At 41.5% G+C, this 24,916-nt stretch overlaps 1 protein-coding gene across 4 annotated transcripts in view; it reads left to right on the plus strand.

Annotated features, from left to right (window-relative positions):
- The window catches only part of RORA (RAR related orphan receptor A), a 552,459-nt gene that overhangs the window by 446,693 nt on the left and 80,850 nt on the right, over nt 1-24,916 (plus strand). Inside the window, exon 1 of one of the 4 annotated variants that reach the window (XM_073303637.1) lies at nt 2,160-2,352. The exons of the other annotated variants lie outside the window; for them this stretch is intronic. Within the exon in view, the coding sequence (XP_073159738.1) occupies nt 2,322-2,352 (31 nt within the window). The 5' untranslated portion in view covers nt 2,160-2,321. Of the gene's footprint in view, nt 1-2,159; nt 2,353-24,916 lie in introns of those variants that run through there. 4 annotated transcript variants of the gene reach the window in all.

Genomic DNA, 24,916 nt, shown 5'->3' on the forward strand with positions numbered 1-24,916 from the left:
TGGGGTGCAGGAGGGTGCTCCAGGTTCAGATTGAGGGATTTGGAGAGCGGGAGGGGGATCAGGTCTGGGGCAGGCGGTTGGGGAATGGAGAGAGGCCCAGGGTGCAGGCTCGGAGCGGTGCTTACCTCAAGTGGCTCCCAGAAGCAGCGGCATATCCCTTCTCTGGCTCCTACGCAGAAGCGCTGCCAGGCGGCTCTGCACGCTGCCCCATCCTCAGGCACCACCCCTGCAGCTCCCATTGGAGCACCGGAGGGGGCCATTGGAGCACATAGGAGCCAGAGCGGAGCCATGATGTGGCTTCTAGGAGCCTCGTGGAGCAGCCCCCGATCCTGCGCCCCGGCTGGAGCGCCGGAGCGGGGCCAAGCTATGCGGTGCGGCCCCGACCTGGCGCCCAGCTGGAGCACCGGAGTGGGGCAAGCTCCAAACCTCACTCCTCAGTGGGAGCTCGCGGGCCGGCTGAGGCCTGTGGGCTGTAGTTTCCTACCCCTGTTATAGTGTATCTATGCCCTACTGTACTCTTATTTTGGGAATTTCTCTGCTCCCATTTCTAGGGCAAGATTAGGCAAAATGAACATTCTTGCTAATACAATTTTCTTCAGAGTGTACTTGAATAAGTTGAATGTGTGTGTATATAGAGTGTACATAGTAAAGCTACAAAATTTAGTCATGCGAACAGATAGCCAGTTTGGTGACAGCTCTTGCTATCCAGAATATTGAAAAAAATCCAATGATGGAATTATGCTTCATCCATTTTACAGTAAATTCTGACTGAATATGAACCCATCACAGAATATACTTAAAATGGAAATGTTCAATTAGATCATACTCTAAATCAATAACCAATAAACCTGTAGTTTTGTCATGCTGCCTGCGCCCTATTCTTAATATAAGATGTTATTTTCAATTCAAAATACAATCCTGTGGAAAAGTGTAAACAGAAACAGAGATCAAGCGCAAGCTGCGTTTGGCTTAGAAATACACCTTCAGGTATTCAGCTGTGATGTTTTTTAATGTAGTTCTGTTCAATTATGTATGTGCTTGCCACAACCGAAAACACAGACCCTATGTTGAGAACATCTGCACCTCATTCAATCACAACCTAATAATTGCTGCTTTTAGTTTCTCCTAAGGGCCAGGTGGGGAAGAGGGGAGAGAGAAAGGCCATTTTCCCTCCATCAGTGTCTTGGTTTAACACTACAGCACTTAAGTTCACAAAGGGGAGAGAGCTCTGAAGATCTTCGGCAGGGCCCCTTCCTTGATGATCAGCGTTCAGCATAACGCCAAAGTGGCTCGTTTGGAAGCTGTTTGCAGGAGGCACTAGCGCATTCAAGTATCAGAGGGGCAGCCGTGTTAGTTTGTATCCACAAAAACAAGGAGTCAGCCGGGGGCACCTTAAAGACTAACAGATTTATTGGGGCATAAGCTTTTGTGAGTAAAAAAAACCCCCAATTCTTCAGCTGCATGGAGTGAAAATTACAGATACAGTCTCCATGCAGCTGAAGAAGTGGGGCGTTTTACCCACGAAAGCTTATGCCCCAATAAATCTGTTAGTCTTTAAAGTTCCACCGGGCGAACCCCTCCTTGTTTTAGCACATTCAGTGCGATGTAACTTGTCCTGAAAGGCCAAGGGTGCTTGCCACAGCCCTTCTCTTAAGCACCTTCCCTCAAAGCAGCCCTAATTCCAGCGTAGTCTCTTTCGGGGCAGACCCAGAGTCCAGCTCTGGCCCTTGGCCCGTCAGTGCTGGGGAAGGGGGTGGGTTGGACGCTCTCCCCCCTAAACCAGCGGTTGGTGCGAGCGGCTTGTCTTGGCACAGGGCAGGGCTCCTTGCTGCTGCCGCCGCCGCCGCCGTGCATGGGGCGAGCTGGCTGTGCAGGCGCGCGGCTCGCTCGCTGTCCGCCGGCTGCTGAAGTGGGAGAGCCCGGGAGCGCTCGTGCTCCGGGTGGTCTCCGGCAGCGGGAGGGGGCCGGGCGCGCGGCGGCCGTTGGAGATAGAGCGAGCCGCCGCGGCAGCCCAGCGGGCCAGTCCCGAGGAGGCGGCGCTGCCGCCTCTCTGCCTGTGAGTGGCCGGCGGCGCTGCCTCTCAGCCGCGGCAGGGCGGGGAGGAGGCGAGCGGTGTAAACAGGGAGGGGGGGCTGGCTTGATGTCAGCGGGTCACATGGAGTCTCATATGGGCCGGGGGAAGGAGGCGGTGGCAGGCTGTCAGCTGGCAGGCGGCAGATGCTGCTGAGGCGGTGGTACAAGGAGAGGGGCCCGGCTAGCGCGCACCCAGCCCATCCGGCCCGCCCTCGGTGCTCTGCTCCCCGCCGCGTCGCCCCTGACAAATGATGTGTTTTGTGATCGCCGCGATGAAAGGTAGGCGCAGCCCTGCGGGGAGCCGCCGCGCCGTGCCGTGCCGTGCCGCGCCGCGCCGGGGATGGGCGCTCGCTCCGCCGGGGAGCTGGGCGCACGGGGCCGGCCGGCGAGCAGGTGCGCTGGGGGGTTGGGGCGGGGAGTGCCACGGGCAGCGCTCAGGTGGTCGGGTTACTTGTGATTTGCTCCCCTTCCCGAGGCCCGTTCGTGCCGCTGGGAGCCGGGCCGGCTCGGGGAGAGCGGCCCGGGGCGCAGAGCGGGGGCTTTGCCTCGGCCTGGGTGGCTGAGGGGGAGGAGGCGAGTTGGTGGGGCTAGTCCCGTGCCCAGAGAGTGCTGCTCGGCACGGCGATCCCGTGGCTGGCTCCTCAGGGGTGACTGTCCGTTGGAGCTGGTGCTGCTTCACCGTGCCGCTCTGACCCACCCTGGGACCCCGCGCACCAAACCTTGCCGAGCGCTTTAGCCCGGCGTCTCCCCTTGCCGAACGCATCTGCGATCGCTGCCGGCCCCCCGGGGAGCTGCAAATTCCGGCTTGCTGTGGAGGGTCTATCCCCTAGCGCCTGCCCTCCTTCTAGACTGGCTCGTCAGTTACCTTTCTCGGCGAGGGGGACACCCGTCTGGGCCAGCTACTGCAGAGCAGAGGCTATTTCTTATTAATCCTTACAGCTGAAGTAGCTCACACTGGGGTGTGTCATCTACCTCTTCTTCTGGTGTTTGCTTGTGGTTTGATTTAGAGCTAATCACGTAGTGAAAGTGACCAGGCACGTGCGGAGAGGTTCCCTTTTTGTTTTTGCCCAGACCAGTTGTGTGTTTAGAGGCTTGTACTATATACTTTTACATAAAAGTTGGAGGATAAGAGAGAGTTTATCTTCCCACATGATTTGCAGAGGGAGAGGTTATGATTAACATGGTTGGGATTGCATAAAGCAGAGACGTGCTGCATAATCCTAATAAAATCTGTCTCTAAAATTTTACAGTAAACATACTTCAGATAGAAAGAGAGAGTGTGTGGTGTCCTGTAGACAGTTTGTGTGGCTAAAAATGACAGGCTCAGAATCTGTACATTTTTAAAGAGTTTTTGGTTTGAAAGGAAAAGTGAGCATTATGAAATGACACTTTAAAATCTGACACTTCCTGTGCTTTCAAATCCCAGTCCTTCCTGAGGGACAATGGGAAGAGTCAGAGAAAGTTTTTTCATGAGAAATCAAAAGTTTAAAGGTATGTTTTCAAATAATTTGTGGTGTTTTCTAATATTGTGGGATCCACAGATAAACTATGCACTGCAGCATATTTTTAAATCAGGGAAACCATAAAAAGCACATATCTAAATATTGTAACAGTTCTATTTAAATAGGACCTTCTTTCTCTGTAATCCAGTCTTTGTAAATATATTAATTTAGTTTCCCAACTAAAAATACTAAGCCTTTTTTTTTGTACACAGATCTTGTTTGAAAAAGGAACTATTTGAAATTGAATATTTAATGATGATCCTACTAGAGACTGAAATGTTTGCTTGATTGTGTCTTTTACTTTGCAAATGCACTAAGTGAAGGACACCAGTATCAGTGTGCAGTGGAAGCATGATAATTTACAGTTGCTAAGCTTCTCACTCTCTTTTTAACAGGGAAGACTAGGTGAATAGAAAGATAGTACTATCCATTAACCATTAGCATCTCTAAATTAGATTGACAATAGACTGTAACCAAGTTGATCCAAAATATTTGTTTCTGTTACAAAAATAGCATAAATGAGTGTGATTTATAGGGAATTATAACAATTCTTCAAAACTCTGGAAGTTGTACTGACAAAATACTGTTTTTACTTATCCTTCTGCAAACATGTAACCAAATAGGAAAAACTGAATGTATAATGAAGAATATATCCTTAGGGTATAAATGACTTAAGAATGCTTTTGGAAGAAACATATTGGAATATTGTAAGATGACAGTAAGATGATTTTGAAAAACTCTGCGTCTCAACTCCAAAGTTGTCTGCTTCCCTGGTTTTGAGGCTTCATTAAGCCATTTTCCATATAGATGTCAAACTGTTAAAGCTTAGTTTTTGTGCTTACAGAATGTGGTTATAAAATGGTTTTATTTCATAACTATTTAGGTTGATGTTTGCTCTTTCTGTAATGCGAGGCATATTATTTCTCTGGTGAGTTTCACTGAAAGTTCACACTAATCTTTTTTATCTATCAATAAGTGTATTCATTACTTTAACAGTTTTGCACTAGTGACTTTTGTATGGTTTGTTGGATAAGCTTCAATAATAGGAAGTGTATTTTAATATTACTCTCTTCTGGTATTGAAGGTTTCAGTGTACAGAGGTATTTTGCTTTTGTGCTGCTATTACCAAAGTGGTGTTCCACATTAACACTGACAAATAGATTAATCAAAATCACCATTTTTTCCCCCTTCCAAAGCCCATAGCTCTTGCCTACACATTTGTCTTGGGTGACCTCTGGCTGCCATGAAATAATAGATCCACAGTATTGTGCTTTAAGAGAAGTAGACCAGAAGCACTGGGAATACAGTTTTTGTATGAGCTCAAATGCACATGGGAGAAACAGACTAAGTCTAAGTCTAGGTGATTAGAATATTTTATTTGTTCCTGATGCTGTAATAGCACTTTGGAGGTATGTGATCATTTATAGTTGCTGTGAAGTTACAGTGAAGAAAATGATGGTTTGTGGGAGAAAGTGAAATGTTACAGATTTCCCTACCAGATTTTTTTTTAAAGTGACGCAGAAATATATTAAATTCTTCCCTTCTGTTCTTCAATTCTGATTACTCAAATTGACTTCGTACGAAAAGAATTGTGTGATTGTATTTTTCATGCAAAACAAATGTTCTGTCAAAATAATTTCTTTCATTCTGAAATGTACAGAGATTTCTAATGTATATAGGAAATATATACATTAGATTTATTTGATTTGAAAGACTTAAAGAATATGGTTAACTGTCAGCATGTTCATGGCTACACTGGTACATTCAAAGAACTGGTAAGCCAAGGCACAGCCAATGAAAAGGGGATGGATTATGTTATTAAGACAGGTTGCCCTATATGAAATGTAACTTTCTGGTTTCAGTGTGAGGGGAAAGCTTTCTATTTTTGGAAATAAGCAGTTATCAAACATTTTCTGTCCATAATGTTAGAGGAAATATTTTGTGGATTAACTGATTTTTTTTTACTTGTTTATGCATTTCCACAAACTTATAAAAGTTGATTAAGCAAATCTTGTACTGCATGAATATACTCAGGCTATATTTTTTTATTTAAGGAAAGAGTGCAGCTTTGTGTTTGTCTTATACCTCTGTTTAAAAAAAGAAATAAGACATGCTTTTCCTAAGTAGATTAATCCTTGGGTGGATCTGAATATTTGTTATTCCTGATCCGATGCACATTAGCATTTTGCCATTGACTTGAACAGGAGCAGGACTCAGTAAATTCTATGAATGGGTGTAAAATACTCTGCACCAGATTAAAAACTCTCATTGACAAAATGTCATAACTAGGAACGGGCCCAAGGCACAAATAAGCAACCTATGCTGAATTTGGCTTTTACAGCCACTTTGGGATGACTTTGTACAAGTGAAAATGACTATCTACGGTGCAGGGCAGTGGTGAATCAGGCCCAGTGTTAATGGAAGTTTAGAGTGCTAGTTCGCCACAGAAAGTGCTCAGCTGGTAGTATCATCAGGCCCCGAGATAGTAGCATCCTATATGCTGGACAAATTATTATAGCTTCAGTAAAAACGACCCTAGAAGTATTTTACTAGGTTTGGGTTGGAGATTCACAAATAGAGGATCCTAGAGGACAGTAAGTATATAACTTTTCCAACTTCTTTGTATTGGACATATATTTATTAGTAACAAAACACTGAAGTACTTCATATGAATTATTGGTACAGATCTTTACTGTTCAGGCATAAAAAATACAAAGCAGAATTTAAAACAAACAAGGAAAAACTCCTGGGTTAAATTGGTTATAATATTGTTAGAAATCAAATAAGTGTTAAGAGTTTATGGTTTAACCATGGAAAGATATGGCTCTGATTTTGGCTGGCTTTTTTTTATATATTTATATATATACTTTGAGCGTGTGTACTGTTAGTGATTTTAAAGTATTATCCGCTTAAATACTTTTATTGAAGATCTGTGGGTTTTGTTATTAGTGTCAATGTTTGTTTTCGTTCAGTGGCTGCCTGTCGTAGCACAATCAGTGTACATTTGTTGACAGGATCTTAGTGTTCCCCAGTTCCCTGAGATTCCTGAGCACCCTTTGCTTCTGCTGAGTACAATACCCTTTGTTTCACAAGATTGGACCCAACAGGCTAGCTGAACTGATCACTGTGGTTGAGCTTTTCTGAAGCTATCGAGTCTGACCTCTTGAGAAGTTCTTGGTCACATTTATTGGCACTGACCACTGACTATGAGGCCTTTCTGGAAGGGAGGATGTGTTCTTTGCTAGTAAACCACCAGGTACAGAGTTAATTTTAGATTTTTAAGCCTGTTTTAACTTGCTATGCAACTTTACTGCTGATAAAAAGTCAAAGCCTGCTCTAGCGAGCACTCTAATACAAAACTCCTGTTGACATCAAGGGGAGTGCCTCATATGACGTAGTGGCAGGATCAGGCCTGTGGAATTGGCAGCTGAGAGTTTGTCTATTTTCTTGGAAAATTAATTAATATAGCAGTTCTGACGGATCTTCATTTACCTAAGTCAACATACTTGTTACATCATGTTGGCAGTGCCAGACTGATCTTGAGGTTTGTCCTTTACATTTCAATTTCGGGCTTTCTGACTATGAGTTTTCCAATAAAAGCTGGTGGTGGTAGTGATGGTGAAATCTGTATGTGTACCTAATTTTGTGGAAAATTCGTAGAAGGCATCTTGCAACATACAAATCTCTCTTGAAAACTGATCCCACGAGGTGCAGAGCAGCCTAGGCTCCTGGTGAAGTCAATGGCAATTGCAGGCACTGATCTTCTTGCAGGATCAGGCTCTTGAATGATAGTGAATGATAAAAACATTAGCCTCTTTAAACTGGCTGACAGTAGAAAGACAATACACCATTTTAAAAATAATGATTTGGGGATTATTCTGAACATTCAGAATGAAATTCAGCCTATTTATGGGGTATCTGTGCAAGGACCTCCATGCTGCACAAATATGAATGAATGATGTCATTCAGCATGGGCAGAGAGGTGGGAATGCAGGGACCATGCACTGAAGAGTCTTGGAGGTGGTCTACATGCCAACTCAATATGCCAGCACAGAGGGCAACTTGGAGGCAAGCTCATGTTGTAAATCCAGTGGCCTGGTATGGGGTTAGTGAGGAACTGCAGCATGTAGTCCTAGAAACTGGTCACAAAAAGACTGCAATTTAGCTTTGTTGCCTGGCCTTAGGGTAGATAGGTGAGTATCTGTTTGTATTATTATTTTATTTGTATTGCAGTAGTGCAGTAGTAAATACATTTACAATGTAATTTTCATTTCTCATTCTCCCCTCATCCCCCTCATGCAAGACTTCCATATAGAATCATATTTCTCAGGCTTTATGTAGCATTTGAAAAATTCACCTATGGAGTTTTAAATCCTCTCTCTGGGAGTGTTGGGTATATTACCAGCAATATAGTATTCAAAATGATCATTGTTGTATGTTAATTGAATACACTATATAACAAGTGTGTTAATGTAATGTAAAATGTTTCATTGTTACTACCAGAGATCATTCTTATTTTTCCTTTTCCATATGGATGTGTTTGTTTCAAAGATAGGATTGTTTTTCATAAAATAAAAAAGAAATCAGACTGCATTAAGGAGAATGTGGCTATTCTTTGTCTCTTTCTCCAGTAGGTAAATGCAGTTCTGATCTTCTGTGACTTTGTAAATTATCTATCTAGTGTTAGAGACACTTGGGATGCAGTATGTTCTTCCTTTGCATTCTCATGAGATAAGCTTTTGTAGGCTGCAAAATAACTCCATGTGCCAGGCAAGCTCCTGAAAGAATCAGTTAAATTATTACAAGAGCAGTCAGTCTAGTTGCATTTAAAAAAAAAAATTCTTTTGCTCATCTTCATGATGATGCAATGAGTGATGGAGCCATGGCCCCACCCCTCTCCACTACCTTTTGGGGAGACTAGTGTAGCTAGTGGCATTAGCCTTGAGCAGTCCTTACACTCGCTGAGCTCAAGGACAGGGATTGTGGTCCAGATCCTCAAAGGTATTTAGGCACCTAATTCCCAGGGAAATTAATACCTTTGAGTATCTGGGCCTGTATGTGCACATAGGTCTAGACACCACCTGGGCCTCTGTTTCCATTTTTACAAATAGGGCTATTTGCCCTCACTCTTCAAAAACCCAGTGAAACTAATGGAGCTTTTCATGGCTTTCCTTATTGGTGCCATGGAAAACGGTCTCCATGCTGTGTGGAACTAATGGATACACAGAAAACTCGAGGTCCACATCCCCAGATCTCAGAGCATTGAGGCATTGTAAGTTAGCCCTTCCAGACTGCTCACCTTGCTACATTTGCACCCTAAACCCATTATATGGGAGATGAAGGCATAAAGTTGAAGTCTGTGCTCTGAGAAAAAATATTAGCATCTGCACATGCATGTCTGCTGGGTCACTAGGCATAGTGTATCTGCATCCCAGTTTCAGAACCTTCAGTCTTTACAACAGCCCTCTCCAAAAATTGCTGGAGCTCCCACCACATGGTATCAGTATGTAGGGGCTCTGCAGCTTGCTTCCATCACCCTTTGGAAAGCCAGGCCAGTGTTCCACCTGCATTCTGGTCAAACCTAGCAAAATTTCTCATTGTCGACAACAGCTGTTGGTGGACACAGTTTGTCATGGTTTGTACATGCAATGATCAGCTGCACCCATTGCTGATTCCCATTATTGTACAGCAGGGGTAAAATCCTGGCCCTATTAAAGTCCATGGTTCTTTGGCCATTGAATTCAAGGGAGTCAGGAATTCAACCCATGACTTTGGCTCCCCTCTGTGTTGCATAATAGACAGTAGCATAAGAACTACTAGTCCTTCTGGTTGTGTGACTATAGCCTTTGTGCTTTTTGTCATGCTATGTACAAAGCCAGTTAGGCTAAAATCAATGCCAAGAGAGGTATAATAATCCAGTCTTCATTTTAAGAATGTTGATTTCTAACTTAATTAAAACTACTTAAATGTAAATAGGTCTAACCTCTTCACTATTGAACAATGCAAGTAAAATATTCAGCATGGTTATAATATATGGTGTCTGCCGTGTAATTATTGTGTAATGTTTGTGTTCTCAGAAATACGGTGCAGTTTATTGCCATTGAAACAGGGAACGAGGTTCTTCATAAAACTGCTCCAATTAGCCTTTATTTTTAAATTTTGGAAGAAACTGATAATTCTCAAATACAAAAACGAATCAAACTTCATGTGTAATCTTGACATATATTCAAATTGGTGCTTATCACAGAGAATGTAATTAATCAGATACTCTGATTACAACTGCCCCAGTGTTGCACATTGATCATTAGAATGAATCCTCGCAAATTTAAGTGACACCAAAATGGAGCTGTATCTATCAAACAAGGTCTCATGGAGTCTTTCAGTCATGCACGATATCTGGTAAATAGCTGCTGCACCATGACTCAAAATAAGGGAAAGGTCCTTGGGTTATCTGAATGCCTTATAAACATATATTCTTATGTCATGTGCTTTTTGTTTTGGTGTCCTCTTCCTTCAGCGTGTGTATGTAATTTATAAAACAGTAATAATAAAAAAGCCTCTTTAACTGAAAACAAATCAAACAAATCCTGGGAAAGATGCAGCTGAGTGCCAGGCTACTGCCATGGCTGCTGCTTCTTATAGCTATAGATAGGGCCCTACCAAATTCACAGCCATGAAAAATGTGTCACGGACCATGAAATCTGGTCTTTTGGGATCTTTTAACTATATGGATTTCATGGGGGAGACCAGCATTTCTCAAATTGTGGGTTCTGACCCAAAAGAGAGTGCAGAGGGGTCACAATGTTATTTTAGGGGGGGCTGCAGTATTGCCACTCTTCTGCGCTGCCTTCAAAGCTGAGTGGCCAGAGAGCGGCAGCTGGTGGCCAGGCGCCCAGCTCTGAAGGTGGCGCCCCACCAGCAGCAGTGCAGAAGTAAGGGTGGCAATACCATACCGTGCCACCCTTAGTTCTGTGCTGCTTCCTTCAGAGCTGGGCAGCCGAAGAGTGGTGGCTGCTGACTGAGGGCCCAGCTCTGCAGGCAGCAGCACAGAAGTAAGGGTGGCAATGCTATACCTGGCCATCCTTACTTCTGTGCTGCTGCTTCAGAGCTGGGCTCTTGGCCAGCAGCTGCCACTCTCCAGTTGCCCAGCTCTGAAGGCAGCGCTGCCACCAGCAGCAGTATAGAAGTAAGGTAACAATACCACAACCCCCCCAACCCACACACAATAACCTTTGTGAGTTTCCCCCACAACTCCTTTTTTGGTCAGGACCTCTACAATTACACCACCATGAAATTTCAGATTTAAATAGCTGAAATCATGAAATTTATCCTATGACTGTGAAATCGACCAAAATGGACTGTGAATTTGGTAGGGCCCTACCTATCGAGGCCAAGGAACAGGGTGTTGAATTCTACAGTGTCACCTCTGCCTCTTCTTCTCCCTGGAGACTAAGCAGTGAGCCTCAGGGAATTAGGGTTCATCTACATAGAGATAGATGGATTTTGTTAAACTGGTGCCAAAGGCTAGATGGGTGTGCTTACTGCAATTTAAAACCAGGCTTATTTTGGTTTAGCTGAAGTCTATTAAACTGGGTTTAAGCTAAATCAAAATAAGACATTCTTAAACTATAAAATAAGAGTGTTCACAGAGTTGAGTTAAATCAGTTGGACTGTAGGCATCCCACCTCCCCACTTCACTTCTACAGAGGGTCAAGCGAAGGTGAGCAGGGGAAGGAGAGGGAGGGGGGTGTGCACGTGCACACGCGTGCACACAGCCATGGGGTTGAGGCATCAGATTTTCTACCCCTCCCACCAAATCCCTGAAACCAGAGTTTGACATATCAAATGTTTTTCCCTAATCCAAGTATCGTTTGTTGTTGGGGGGAGGGATAGCTCAGTGGTTTGAGCACTGGCCTACTAAACCCATGGTTGTGAGTTCAATCCTTGAGGGGGTCATATAGGGATCTGGGGCAAAAATTGGGGATTGGTCCTCCTTTGAGCAGGGGGTTGGACTAGATGACCTCCTGAGGTCCCTTCCAACCCTGATATTCTAGGATTCTAAGACTGTATTGCATTAGAACCTAGAGGCACCCAACTGGGGATCAAGGTCTCCTTGTGCTAAGTAGTGTATGCAGACACAACTAGAAGGCAATCCTTGCCTTAAAGAGTTTATACTATACTCTTAATGCTCAGACAGATACCCCTGGAACTTGCAGACATGAGGTGACATTTGATTTGGTTCTCGTCCTTAACCTGAGAAGGAGGGCAGCATTTTCTTCCCATCCCTCAACCCCCGAACCTTCTAGGGGAGGTGATGTGAACTGCATTCAGTCCTCACCATTCTCACTGGAGGATGAATCCTCTCTAAGCACATGATACTCCAGTCTCCACTTTGCCTGAAGCACAAACTCCATACAGGGGATGGACAGCCAGACAAAGGTGTGTTGTTTGTTGTCATCACAAGAATTAATTAGTGCAGAGAAATTCATGTGCTTTTATTCTGACTTTCATTAGAGCAGTGTGATTTGCTTTACTGGGTTAAAAGAAACAGTGTGACCTGTTGGCATTCTATATTAACTTTAAACATTAGTATTGCTTATTAACAGATGCATTTTCCCCTCAGTTAAATGAATCTCCACTTATTTGTCTGTATTTGATTTGCCACAGAGCAGTTACTGTGTAAAACAAAATTTCTAGCTGATGTGTTGTGACTGCTTCAAGCCCCGTTCAGCAATTAATACACCAAGCTTCTGCACTGCATAAAACCTCTTCTTCTCTGCATCCTTTGCCTAGAAATACATTTTTTCCTCTGATTGAATTGGGCCCTTCATATTTACTTTGGAAATATTCATGTGTTAGATGTTATATTAATAGCGAATGTTGGAGAACGTGAATGAAATAGAAGCTATCCTTTGATACTGAGTTTAAAACAGCAGCCTGAAGTGCTGAGGAATCTGGAGAAAATGTCTTCCAAACCGCACTATAACGTCTCTGCTGCACAAAGAGGACCAAATTGTGGGAGAAGCTCCAGAATAGCTGGGATTACATTTATCTTTGGCTTTTGTTCAAAGGAACAGTCCCAACAATTTATACTTACATAAGATGCATTGTACCAGACTCTGGATAGTTTTTCTTGTACTGCGAGTGCATTACTGTATTAACATACATTTGGCTAAAACATGAGAATACAATGCACATTTATAATTGCTGGGTAGATTATTGCATCAACAGGTAATTAAAAACAAGTTATATAAACAGCTATAAATTTTCCTTTTGGGGGATTGTGATCTAATAAATGAGACGGAAATATGGGCCCTCTGTTGTCTAAGAGCTGAGCAGCCTCTGTGTGGGAGGCTTTCCCCCAGGGGCAATAGAAGTGGGGATTGCCATGTCTGGCACAACATCCTCCTCCCTGAGAATTTCCAGATGCACTGCAGGGAACTTGGGGTTGTAGAGGGCAGTGGGAGCAACAGTTTTCCATGGTTAATGACAACAGATGTCATGGTGTTGCACTGTGGTGGCTCACAGCAGTGAAGAGTGGGAGAAGAGCTATGTGAAGGGGACCAGTTCTCCATTGTGTCCCAAATTCCGTGGGCATAAAAATAACACCCCTTTACCTCCTACAGCTTCCACCTAAAAGGATGTTTTTTGGAAACTCGATGACATCACCAGTAAGGAGTTACCTAACCCACTTCCCCTCTCCTCTTGTGGGTTTCTCCAGAGCATGAGATGGTCAAGGCTGTGACTAGTAGTTTTTATTACTAAACTGGCAAATGTGTTTTGTTCAGTGGAAGTCTCGCTGCTGGAGATTTCCATAGTGATATCTGCAGCGTAACTTCTTTCATCTTACTTTCCTCTCCCTCCTCCACAACCCAAATGATTAAGTTATAAAATGGGTTTAATCACTTAACAAATATCACTTTAAAACTGGTTAGCTTGGCTATTCAGAATGGCTTTTTACTTCTATTTCCCCCCTCAAATAGCAGTATTTAGCTTTGTTATAGTTAAAACAGACGAGTTCTAAAGCAGAGACCTTGTGAATGTCTCCAAATAATTATTTTTTAATGGTTGAGGTAAAACCATTTAAAATGTGCTTTAAAATGAAAACCCTGACACAGACAATGGCAGCTCTGAAGTGCACTGTGGTAATTTAATACTTTCCCCAAAACTCTGGCTTGTAAAGTAGGTGCCATAGTGAAATGTGAATATTGAGAAGTGAAAATGACTGTCAGCTCTTCTTGTAAATATGTAGTTACAATAAAGTCTAAAAGTTCAACATCAGAGAGATCACTGCTTACTCTTTCACATCAAAGAGCAAATACAGGACAAAAGAAACTGTATAGATATACAGATAGCTTTACACCCAGGTCCTCATGAAAAAGTACAGAGAGCGCCTTTAAAAACATGAAAATATCCCTGGTACATCTATTTTTCTGAATTATGAAAAAAAAAAAAGTGTGTAAAGTAAGAATGAAGAACGCAACCAAAGAGTCCAGTCCTGTCAATTTATATGGGTATGAGTAACTTAACTCACAGGATTTCAGTGGTACAACTCATATGAGCAAATTTGCTCAAGCGGGTATATGTCTGCAGGATTGGGACCTAAATTATGATATTGGTAATAAATGGGGGGAAATTAGGCAAAAAGTACATAAAGTACATGAACAAAAGTTACTGCTAAATGTCTCCTTGGTATAAAATAATAGCACCTTTTATTTAAAAGTAGCTTTCTATATGCATTCTCAGTTATAATTCCAGCTAATATTAGGCACAATTCAGCCAAAAATACGTCCAGTTTCCACACCGCAAAAGCCCACACAAGCCGACTTTTTCTTTTTCTGAGGTTCTGCAGCATGGAAGCTGGATGTAATTTTTGCTGACTCAAGCTTCTGGTATCTATCATATTTAAAAAGAAGTTCAGATTTTTTATACTGTATTTACATTAATAAAGAAGTGCCTGACTTTCTAGCTCTAGGAGACCTAATATTGTGCATTGAAAAACACAGGTCCAATTTCACAACAAAGAGGGTTTGTTTTTTTTTTCATGAAAACTCCATTGCTTGACTAGTGTGCACCATTTTATAGCTGGTTTTGTTTTCATATTAAAGTCAATGGAAGCTTTGCCAGCAGCTTCAGTGGGACCTCCTAAAAACTACATCACTGCACTTGAAATAGTTCTCCTTTCTTCCCCCCTCCCCTCCTGTCAATGAAGACTTTTGGTGGACTATAGAGACACGTCCGAGCTCTAAAATTTAGGTCTGGATCCAAATATGAATTTCCCAAGTTTAGGTGTTCTTGGATTTAATGTTTTTCTTCCAGAACTAAACATACTTAACAGATTTCATGCTGTCATTAAGAAATACAAAGAGTTTCTCTTAAAAACCCTAGGGAAACCTGAGTAAAAATACCACCATGAAATTAAATGATATGCTAGTGCAGTAACTAAAATAGTTCATCAGTAAACATGTAAGAGCCTAAGAACTGCTGGGAATTGTGTGAAGACATCAAGGCTTGGAAATAACGATAAGGCATCTCAGGAGGAACCAACATTTGCATCTGGTGAAAGGACATAAAATTCTCTGTGAGGGCACTGATGCCAGGGGAAACATCAAGACTCAGACTGGAGTTTAGAAACAATATTGTGAGCAATGAAACAATTGCAGGCAAGCTTAGCTTTACTGTTTATGGTATCTCTTAGGACTTTCATGTTGGTTTTGAGAGGGTGTAGTGGGTTATATTGACATGTTTATAAAAGCAGTATTGAGTAAGTGCTATTAAAATGTTCCGTTTGGTAGCATTATGCTTTAAATAAAATGAAACTTTTTTTAATAATTAAGTTGTCTCTGAAATATTGAATAGGGTCCTTAATTTGTGCTGCTGTTTGTCTTGGATGCTTTGACATACTCCAAATAGTTGTCTGTTTGTGAATAGTCTGTAAGTTAATATAGAGCAAGATCCTCTGAACAACATTTCTGTTGGCAACATTCAGGGTTGTCTGCAAAATGACCCCGCAAAAGTGCAGCTATAATGTAGGTAGAAACCATCAATGTAGGTCACATGGCACGTGGATGAATGAGGCTCTGCAGTTATTGAGTTTAAAACCTTGGGTGAAATACTTTGATGTAATTCCATTGATTTCTATAGAATTTATGCCAGTGAAGCATTTGACTCAGGGAGCATGTGGGTCACTTACTAACTTGATTCAGGAACATTTTACTTCTTATTATTTGATAAAAAATGTGGCAAATATATTGTTTTAACAGGTTTATTTCTTTTTTATATATGTGTGTGTATATTTGCAAAATAGTAAAGTGCTAATGTACTTACTGCCTCGATCTGTCTGCAAATTGTTGATGGAGAGAGATACAGTGAATTGCAGTTTTACCATAATACATAATTGGCTTGACGCTTGCCAGGTGCTTGAGCATTCCTGTGAAGTACTGTACTGAGTACCTTTGGTTCCCTCAAACAGCTGACACTTTGAGTCTTAGCTGAACAAACTATAATCGTTGATTTGTAAACTCTGACCACAATGCTCAGGTTACAATATGTGTACCCTGGCATGCAGCAGTTAGCTATAGACATGTTCATAGGATGTTACCAGTAGGTGCAGGTTTCTTCACCGAAGGGTGTCAAATCCTGGCCTGCTCGCTAGCATGGAATGTGGTTAAAAGAGGCAGGCACTTTACATTTTAGAATGACTGACTAATTAAGTGAATGCAATTTATATGCTAAATCGAAGGAATCTTTTGAAAGTATTTTTTAAAACTTTTCTAGAGTCTCTTTCCAGGCTTTTAAGTATGTCACCTGACAGATTCTTAGCCCTATTATTTCAGAGTGAAAACAAAAATTCTTAACTTCTTTTCATTAAAATGTTTTCAAAGAAAATCCTTAACCCTAGTTCTGAGATAGTCTAGTTAATCTTCGATGGAGCAGTACTGGTCCTCTTCTTTCTAGTGAAATACTTCTTTAGGAAAGTGCTGGGGGAAAAAATAAATGCAGGAATCCATAGTTTAGTATTTTCTCTTGTGATTGATTTCCCATTGTGTGAGGTTAACTATTTTTGTTGCTTCAGAGTAGCAGCCATGTTAGTCTGTATCCACAAAAAGAAAAGGAGTACTTGTGGCACCTTAGAGACTAACAAATTTATCTGAGCATAAACTTTTGTGAGCTACAGCTCACTTGATTGGATGCATTCAGTGGAAAATACAGTAGGGAGGTTTTATGAGAACCTGAACATGAAGCAATGGGTGCTACCATACGCACTGTAATGAGAGTGATCAGGTAAGGTGAAAAGAAAAGGAGTACTTGTGGCACCTTAGAGACTAACCAATTTATTTGACAGGTTTCAGAGGAACAGCCGTGTTAGTCTGTATTCGCAAAAAGAAAAGGAGTACTTGTGGCATGAGCTTTCGTGAGCTACAGCTCACTTCATCGGATGCATGCCGTGGAAACTGCAGAAGACATTATATACACACAGATACCATGAAACAATACCTCCTCCCACCCCACTGTCCTGCTGGTAATAGCTTATCTAAAGTGATCATCAAGTTGGGCCATTTCCAGCACAAATCCAGGTTTTCTCACCCTCTGCCCCCCCCCCCCCCCCCACAAACTCACTCTCCTGCTGGTAATAGCCCATCCAAAGTGACCACTCTCTTCACAATGTTTATCATACACATTGTGAAGAGAGTGGTCACTTTGGATGGGCTATTACCAGCAGGAGAGGTGAGTTTGTGGGGGGGGGTGAGGGGGGGGCGGAGGGTGAGAAAACCTGGATTTGTGCTGGAAATGGCCCAACTTGATGATCACTTTGGATAAGCTATTACCAGCAGGAGAGTGAGTTTGTGTGTGTGGTTTTTGGAGGGGGGTGAGGGAGTGAGAGAACCTGGATTTGTGCAGGAAATGGCCCACCTTGATAATCATACACATTGTGAAGGGAGTGGTCACTTTGGATGGGCTATTACCAGCAGGAGAGTGAGTTTGGGGGGTGGGGGGGGCGGAGGGTGAGAAAACCTGGATTTGTGCTGGAAATGGCCCAACTTGATGATCACTTTAGATAAGCTATTACCAGCAGGACAGTGGGGTGGGAGGAGGTATTGTTTCATGGTATCTGTGTGTATATAATGTCTTCTGCAGTTTCATATTTACATATTTACACCATTATAGGCTATGTCCTTTTATGCTGAAAACTGGAATAAGAACAACATACCAGTAATTCAAGGTAGTTTATCACAACATGCTGGATTAAAAGGCATCTCCCATCAAGAAAACTAGTTTTAAGGTTTTTATTTATTTTCAGGAAACATCTAGTACAATATATTATAAATACACTTCAGAAATTAGAAGGGTTTCATGTTAAATGGAAAAATATCTGCTGCACAATGAAAATGACAAATACGTGTTAGCTCGAGTACTAAATAAAGTTCAGGTACTTGTAAATAATTGGGACAGTCAAGTTAAATAACCAGCTTGAACTATTTTAAAGCATTTTGAAGCATTGTTGACTGGAAATCATTGCATTTTTTAATGACAGAGGCGGTGAATTACAATGGGTATAAAATTTATCAGAAACCTCTAGACCTAGATATTCTTAGCTGTTAGGTGACATAAATGGTAATGTTTTAAAATGCAGTATGTTGCATAAATAGTCTTAGATGAGAGAAAAACCTCCAGTTTGTAAAGTATGTCTCTAGTGTGTGGTTTTGAATAGCTGTCCTGCCATCATCTGGAGTGGGATTATGCCTTCCATCTGTGTTCTGTTCGTTTATTGGTGAAAGTCCACACCACCCACACGCAAAGCCAGCATAAACAAACTTTGTGTGGGAAGCCATGAGGGGACAGAAATCCACCCCAACCCAAGGGCACAGGACAGGTCTGCACCATCTCTGACTGTTGTGCTAGGCTCTAAATGGGAACAGGAGCTGTGACCCCTAAGCAGCTTCTAATAGTCCTGCCCATCCCCATCCTCTCACCTGCATCCAGTCCCCCTCCAAGTTGGCCCATACTGAGCTAGCAAAGGGTCCAGATCTACTGAGGGAAGGGGTGTAGAATCCCTCATCCTTAACTTCCTGATCAGCTGTCCACTTGTCACTAGCAAAACGCATTGGTCTGACTGAGTTGTGGGCCTTCTTCAGACCCTGTGCTGCTAGGTGAATTTCATCCTTTTGTAAATAGACCCAGTATAAACAATTAATGGCTGCAGCTTCATTTGATGTCTACTGTTGAGGGACATCATTTCTTCACCACAGTGAAGTGATTTACAGACGTGATTTTTGCTCCCCTTTGCCAGGAAAAGGGGAGCTCAAAGGAGTAAAGTAATCATTAACTTTCAATAAAACCTTACAGAGCCTGAGCTTATTCATTGTTATAAGAAGCACAGCCCAGTCAGAATTCAGGAACAAAACAAAGCTGTATTACTTTGCTGTATGCATAGGCTCTGCGTATGTGTGGTTGTGAATATAAATATTTATTCTTTTCACTCGGTTCCTGAACCCACCTAAAATTAATTCTAGATCTAGTATGCAGCCTAGACTCCCTCTGTGGGGTTGCATTCCTACATAAAACATCATTAGCAATAGGCAACTATATGTACATTCTTGCTTGTCTTTTTCAGACAAAAACATCTTGATTTAATGAGGGCTTTAAAAAATATCTTTGGTTTTATTATAAAAGGATTTGTCTGTGTAGGGATCTGTTAGGGATGGTAGACTGACAGATATTCTATAATGGTTTTGCAGTCTCGAGTTTTCCCTTCTTGTTATAAATTGATACAGTGAGTTTATTATGACACTGTGACAATATGATGGGTTAAGAAGCTGTATTGACTTTTATCTAGGAGAGAGAGGATTGTTTTTTTCCAGTGGCTGCAGATCAGTTTATGTTCTTACAAAAACTAAACAATGAAAGGAGGCAAAAATCTCTCCTCTTTGATACTTGTCTGTCTATTCCTATTGGTGTTACAGTGTGCTTTAAAATTAAAAGTTTCGTTAAAGCTTGTAGTCCTTTTCAAAGTACTGACGGTTTTAGAACCAGGTTATAGAGAAGTCCACCATTTGAATTTTCTGTTGAGAAATTTCACAATATGCATCTGAGTTATGATTTATAACTGGAAAGATATAAATACTGATGGCCATATAGTGTTGCGCTAATTCCATTTTGTAATAATTTTTTAAGGTGAGCTGTATATAATTAAACAAAAGAGGCATCAAATGACCTTGCATAAAAATGACAACAGAACTTTTTGTGGGGAGGTTTTTGTGCCTCTTGAGTTATGAACAGTGAGTGGTTTTCTATCAATGGTATTAATGGAAACTTGATTATGCATTGATATACTGCAAAGATAATCCTTGTTTAAAAAGTTGGTTAACGCACTTAGTGCTTTTTTTTCTTTTATTATATCAGTGTTTTGGTTTTGCAACAGAATCTCTGATGATGCAGTAATCATACTACAGAGTACACAAAAACAAGAACATTTTATAACCAATCCACTAATTCTTGTCAGATTGGTAAACATCAAGGTAAACTTTCTCAGATGTGTTTTTAATGGCGATAATTTGCATGCTCCATCCAAGCAACTTAATGCAAGAAAGAGAATCAAATGCTTTGACACCTGCTCCCAAAATCTATTAATACATAAAGTCTAAGAAGCTAAACATAAAGTATTAATGCACCAATGAACAACAACTAAAATCTTGATGTAACAAAAACTCCAGTTGAAAGAGATACCAATTAAGTTATGTATCACGGGTCTCTGCACTACAGAAAAGTGTGAGACTAAATTTTGAGTGTCTCAGATCTTCTCCTTGAAACTGTGGGCCATATCCCCTTCCACTTGCTACTGCATATGATATGTGTGCAAATGACAGCAATTGTTATGTGGTAACATTAGGAAAATAATTTATTTTTTAGCTGCCTGGTAATGCAGTTTGTAGCTGGAGGCAAGGGGCACCATCACCCTGTGATCCACAGTTTTCTGTAGACCACCACTGCACCACCGTTTGAAACGTCTGTGTTAGATGATATTAGGAACAAAATAGATTGAGGTCCTGCTTTTTAAACATGCTGTGCACTCTCCAATCCAGTTGCGGGCTGTAGGAGATGCCGGTGCTCAGCTCCTCTGAAAAAAACTCTTTCAGTTGACTGATTGATATCTCTGGCTTCTTGCAAAAGGGCTCCTCATATGAGCAAGTGATTTGTAGTACTGAGCCCTTTATTGCACCACTGTTAACGTGATTCCTTTGTATGTTTTCAAGGTTCTAACTTGCAAGATGTTAAAATCATGCTCGTTGCTTAGCCAAGGGCGTGAAGACAGGCCCAATTGTTGTTGTTTTTCAACTAGGATTGAAATAATCCCATTTCATATTGAGATTAATGTGTCTTCTGGCATATGTATGCGATATATGTCATGGTTATTTTGCCTAAATGTTGTGCAGTTCCCTTTCCTTTGGTGTGTAGATTCCCGGGACTTCTTTTTCAATCACTTTCACTTCCTCCCCATTCCTATTAACATTCTTCAGTTGTAATTCACTTTCTTGTACTCTTCTTACAGTCAGTCTCTGTTCAAAGCATACTGCTAGTCCCCCTGCTTAATTCCATTTTTAGCATCAGTAGGAGTAATAACCCAGTCTATACATCTCATGCTCTTTGTTCGATCCTGATCAGCATGTACCCTTCATAGCCAGCTATGTTTTGCATCTTCATCCTGATACCATATTAACAAAGAGAATGAAAGATAGCTGTATAGGACATCTCTATAGACATCACCATTCTAACTCGGTTCTTATAGAGGTCTTTGTTACTTTAGTAGTGTTATATAATAACCTTCCAGAGTGCTTAGAGTTATGACAACTGGAGGAAACCATTTCTCCAGATGGGCTTTAATTGTCTTTCCAGTGTACCAACATTCACATTTGGTCCATAGAGCTACATTGTTTTCTAAAACTGTTCTGGTTTTATTACTACCTTTTGGCACTTTTTGCAGGGACACCATCAACACTTTCATTGGCACACTCAATAAGCTCTTAAATTTGTTCCTGCGTGACCCGTTAATTTGCAGAAAAATTGTTGCTCTCAGCTTCTGAATGCTGAAGAAAAGAGGTGTGGAAATATTTTACCATGAAAGAACACAACTGCTGCAATATCCTCAGTATTTGTTAAAGATAAGCTCCCTAAGTACCTACAAAATAATCTGGTCAAAATTTAGATACTTAGTTCAATGACTGAATCAAAAACTGCTTTTAAGAATAAAGCAACATAGATTTAAGCACAGGGTCTATCAGAACTCTGCTTAAGTAAATGAATTATCACTTAAGTAAATGAAGAATTATCAAAATTAACTAGCATGAGGTGAAAGTCTGCTATGTGCACACACTAACAAATTGCTTTACAAATCACAGCTACAGTTCCCCTAATGCCTTGCAGTATTAAAAAAAAACATAAAATGACAGGGAACAACCAAAAATACACAAGAAGATATAATTTCCATTATAGCTCCTTGGGTGAAGGATTTCCTTTTTATTTTGTTTTGTACAGCACCTAGCACGGTAGGGCCTAGGGCTCCTAGGCACTACCATGATAATAATAACAAAACTAAGGATATATCTAAGTAGGACCTACCTATTGTTTCCTCTTCTCCCTTGCCCAAGGAATCATACAAAAAAAGTTAATGTAATTCTTAAAATATTCTGTAGTCTGGTGCTAATAATGTTGGCTATTGTTTTAATGCGGTAGCCAAGAAAGATTGACTAGGATATCAAAATAACTCTTGGGAAACAATTATGCAGTTCTCAAAGCAAAGCTGAAGGCTGCTGGCCTGGTTCCCCAGTCCGGGGAGGACTGACACCACCCCCAAAGTCTGGTCCAGGCACTCTTTCTCAGGGCTTCAGCTTTATTTCTTTACAATAAAATAGTTCAACACAAGCTCCAGAGATTAAACCCGTTTTTTTTTTTTTTTTCCTGAACCAGGGACTATCTGTTCCCTATAGGTTCCCACTTTCCTGAAAGCCAGCCTACTTGGAATAGGTCTCCACCCCAACTGAACAACTCATCATCACCGGATCATTCTCACCTGGTAGGTAACAGATTAGTCACAGGTGAGACTGGGCCCAACTCCCCTTAAAGGGCCAGCCAGTTGGGAGACTTTTAGAGTTCACAGATCTATCCCAGTTCCTCTTTTGGAAAAGGTTGAAACATTCCATGAAGTGCTCAGTATAGTGCAGAAATCAAAAAGAAATTTATCTCCCAACATAGATTATCCTCCAGGGTTGGAAGGGACCTCAGGAGGTCATCTAGTCCAACCCCCTGCTCAGAGCAGGACCAATCCCCAATTTTTGCCCCATATCTCTAAATGGCCCCCTCAAGGATTGAACTCACAACCCTGGGCAAAGCTCAAACCACTGAGCTATCCCTCCCACCTTAATACCAATCAGTGCTTCCGAGGCTGGAACATTTGCAATAAGGAAAAGTTTTCATTTTGGCATAAGATTGGCTTCCTTTAAATTGTGGTCATGATCTGATAACCTTTTATTGTGTTATCTGCTTCATTGTATACTTAATATGGGCGAGGATATGGGAAACATGGGGCAGATACAAATGTAAATGAGTGATATGCCCTTTTAAATCTTTGGATTGTGTAGTTTGGTGCATTTCTGCTTTCACCAACTCACTCTTCCCTAAGTGCTCGGCAGACAGAATAGTCAGTGGGGTACAGGCATGGAGTGCTTGTGGCTGTGGTTCTGGTGTATGATGGAGGATCTTGCTCTGATTTGACATTACTGTATAAATAGGCGAAACAGTTTTCCAAGGTGGGTTTTTGTTTTTTGTTTTTGGGTTTTTTTAGTGTATTCCACCAAAATCTGCTGAGTGTTACCATGAAATTGGCCAATTAGATAGACTTATCTCAAATGTCACAGAAAATTTCATTGGTAACTCCTGACAGCTGTGTTGCCAACTCTCATCATTTTATTGCAGGCCTCATCGCAAATCAGGGATCTCTAACTGCATATTCCACCTCACCATGGGGAGGATAATCTCTGCGGGCAGAAACATGCCTTCTTTCTTGCTGCTGTACTAAGCACTTTGTGGAAAGCTTGAACCTTCTTCCTTCAAGCCTCGGCTTCTGAGGTCATGTGAATATGTCAGAACCTCAGCTTTCATTTAAAAAATAACATTTCCAGCCCTCGCGGTTGCAGAGAAAAGTTTGGAAATGTGAACTGAAGAAGCTCAAAAACAGGAAATAAATTACATCCCTCCAACTTATTTTTAAAAACTCATGATTTTTTTTAAGCCAGTCGCATGACTTTTGGGGTCTTACGCATGATTTTTGAATGCCTACGTGCTGGCAATACCGTGAAGAAAAGTGGGATGAGAACATAAATGGTAATTGCCGTAGGAATAATGTCTACAAGCTTAGCAAGGTTTAGTTTTTACACAGTGCTTGATTTTTAATACTAATATCAAGAAGCCATGATATTTTCAAATCATGTTTATGCATGCACCACTGGAATAAAGGTAAGATATATACTATTTGTGGCTAAAGCTTGAGCCAAATCCTATTGAAATCAATGGGAGCCTTTACACTGACTTAATAGGCTTTCAATAAGAACTCTGTGCATACTAAATAATCAGATAAGGTTATTTATACTTGGACAAATGTGGCAATATTTGCCAAAGAACTAGAAATTTACCATACCTTTAAGATAAAGTCATGGGAGAGCAAAAGGACACCTCATACTAGAAGTGTGAAGGAAGTCCAGTAACAGAGTACTTCTGTCTGAATGCATGGCTACATGGAGGAAGGCCTCCTCCCTTCATATGGCTTATTTGAATCTTCTGTGCTTCCTCCACATAAGTTATGCAAGTGTGGATGGTCAGGAATTTCTATACCCCTAAGCTCAGTGACTCCAGAGCAAAAAAGAACTAGATACGGTCATGGATGGGCGGGGATGGTATCCCTAGCCTCTGTTTGCCAGAAGCTGGGAATGGGTGACAGGGGATGGATCACTTGATGATTACCTGTTCTGTTCATTCCCTCTGGGGCACCTGGCATTGGCCACGGTTGGAGGATGGGATACTGGGCTAGATGGACCTTTTGGTCTAACCCAATATGGCCATTCTTATATTCTTAAAATAGTCTGAATGATTTGAGAGTTGCCTTTTGAAAGGGGACCTACTAGAGCCTGAGATATGTGATGTACCTGCCACCTTTAGAAATCCAGGGTTAGACCATCACAAGAAAAAAAATTAATGGGTGCTTTTGAGATGGGTACCACAAATTTGTATTGTCTATTTTAGAAGTGGCTTTTATCCAGTTTTTTTCATCAAAGAATATTATCCTTGAT

Source organism: Lepidochelys kempii, chromosome 10 (assembly GCF_965140265.1).
Source record: "Lepidochelys kempii isolate rLepKem1 chromosome 10, rLepKem1.hap2, whole genome shotgun sequence".
NCBI lineage: Eukaryota > Metazoa > Chordata > Testudines > Cheloniidae > Lepidochelys > Lepidochelys kempii.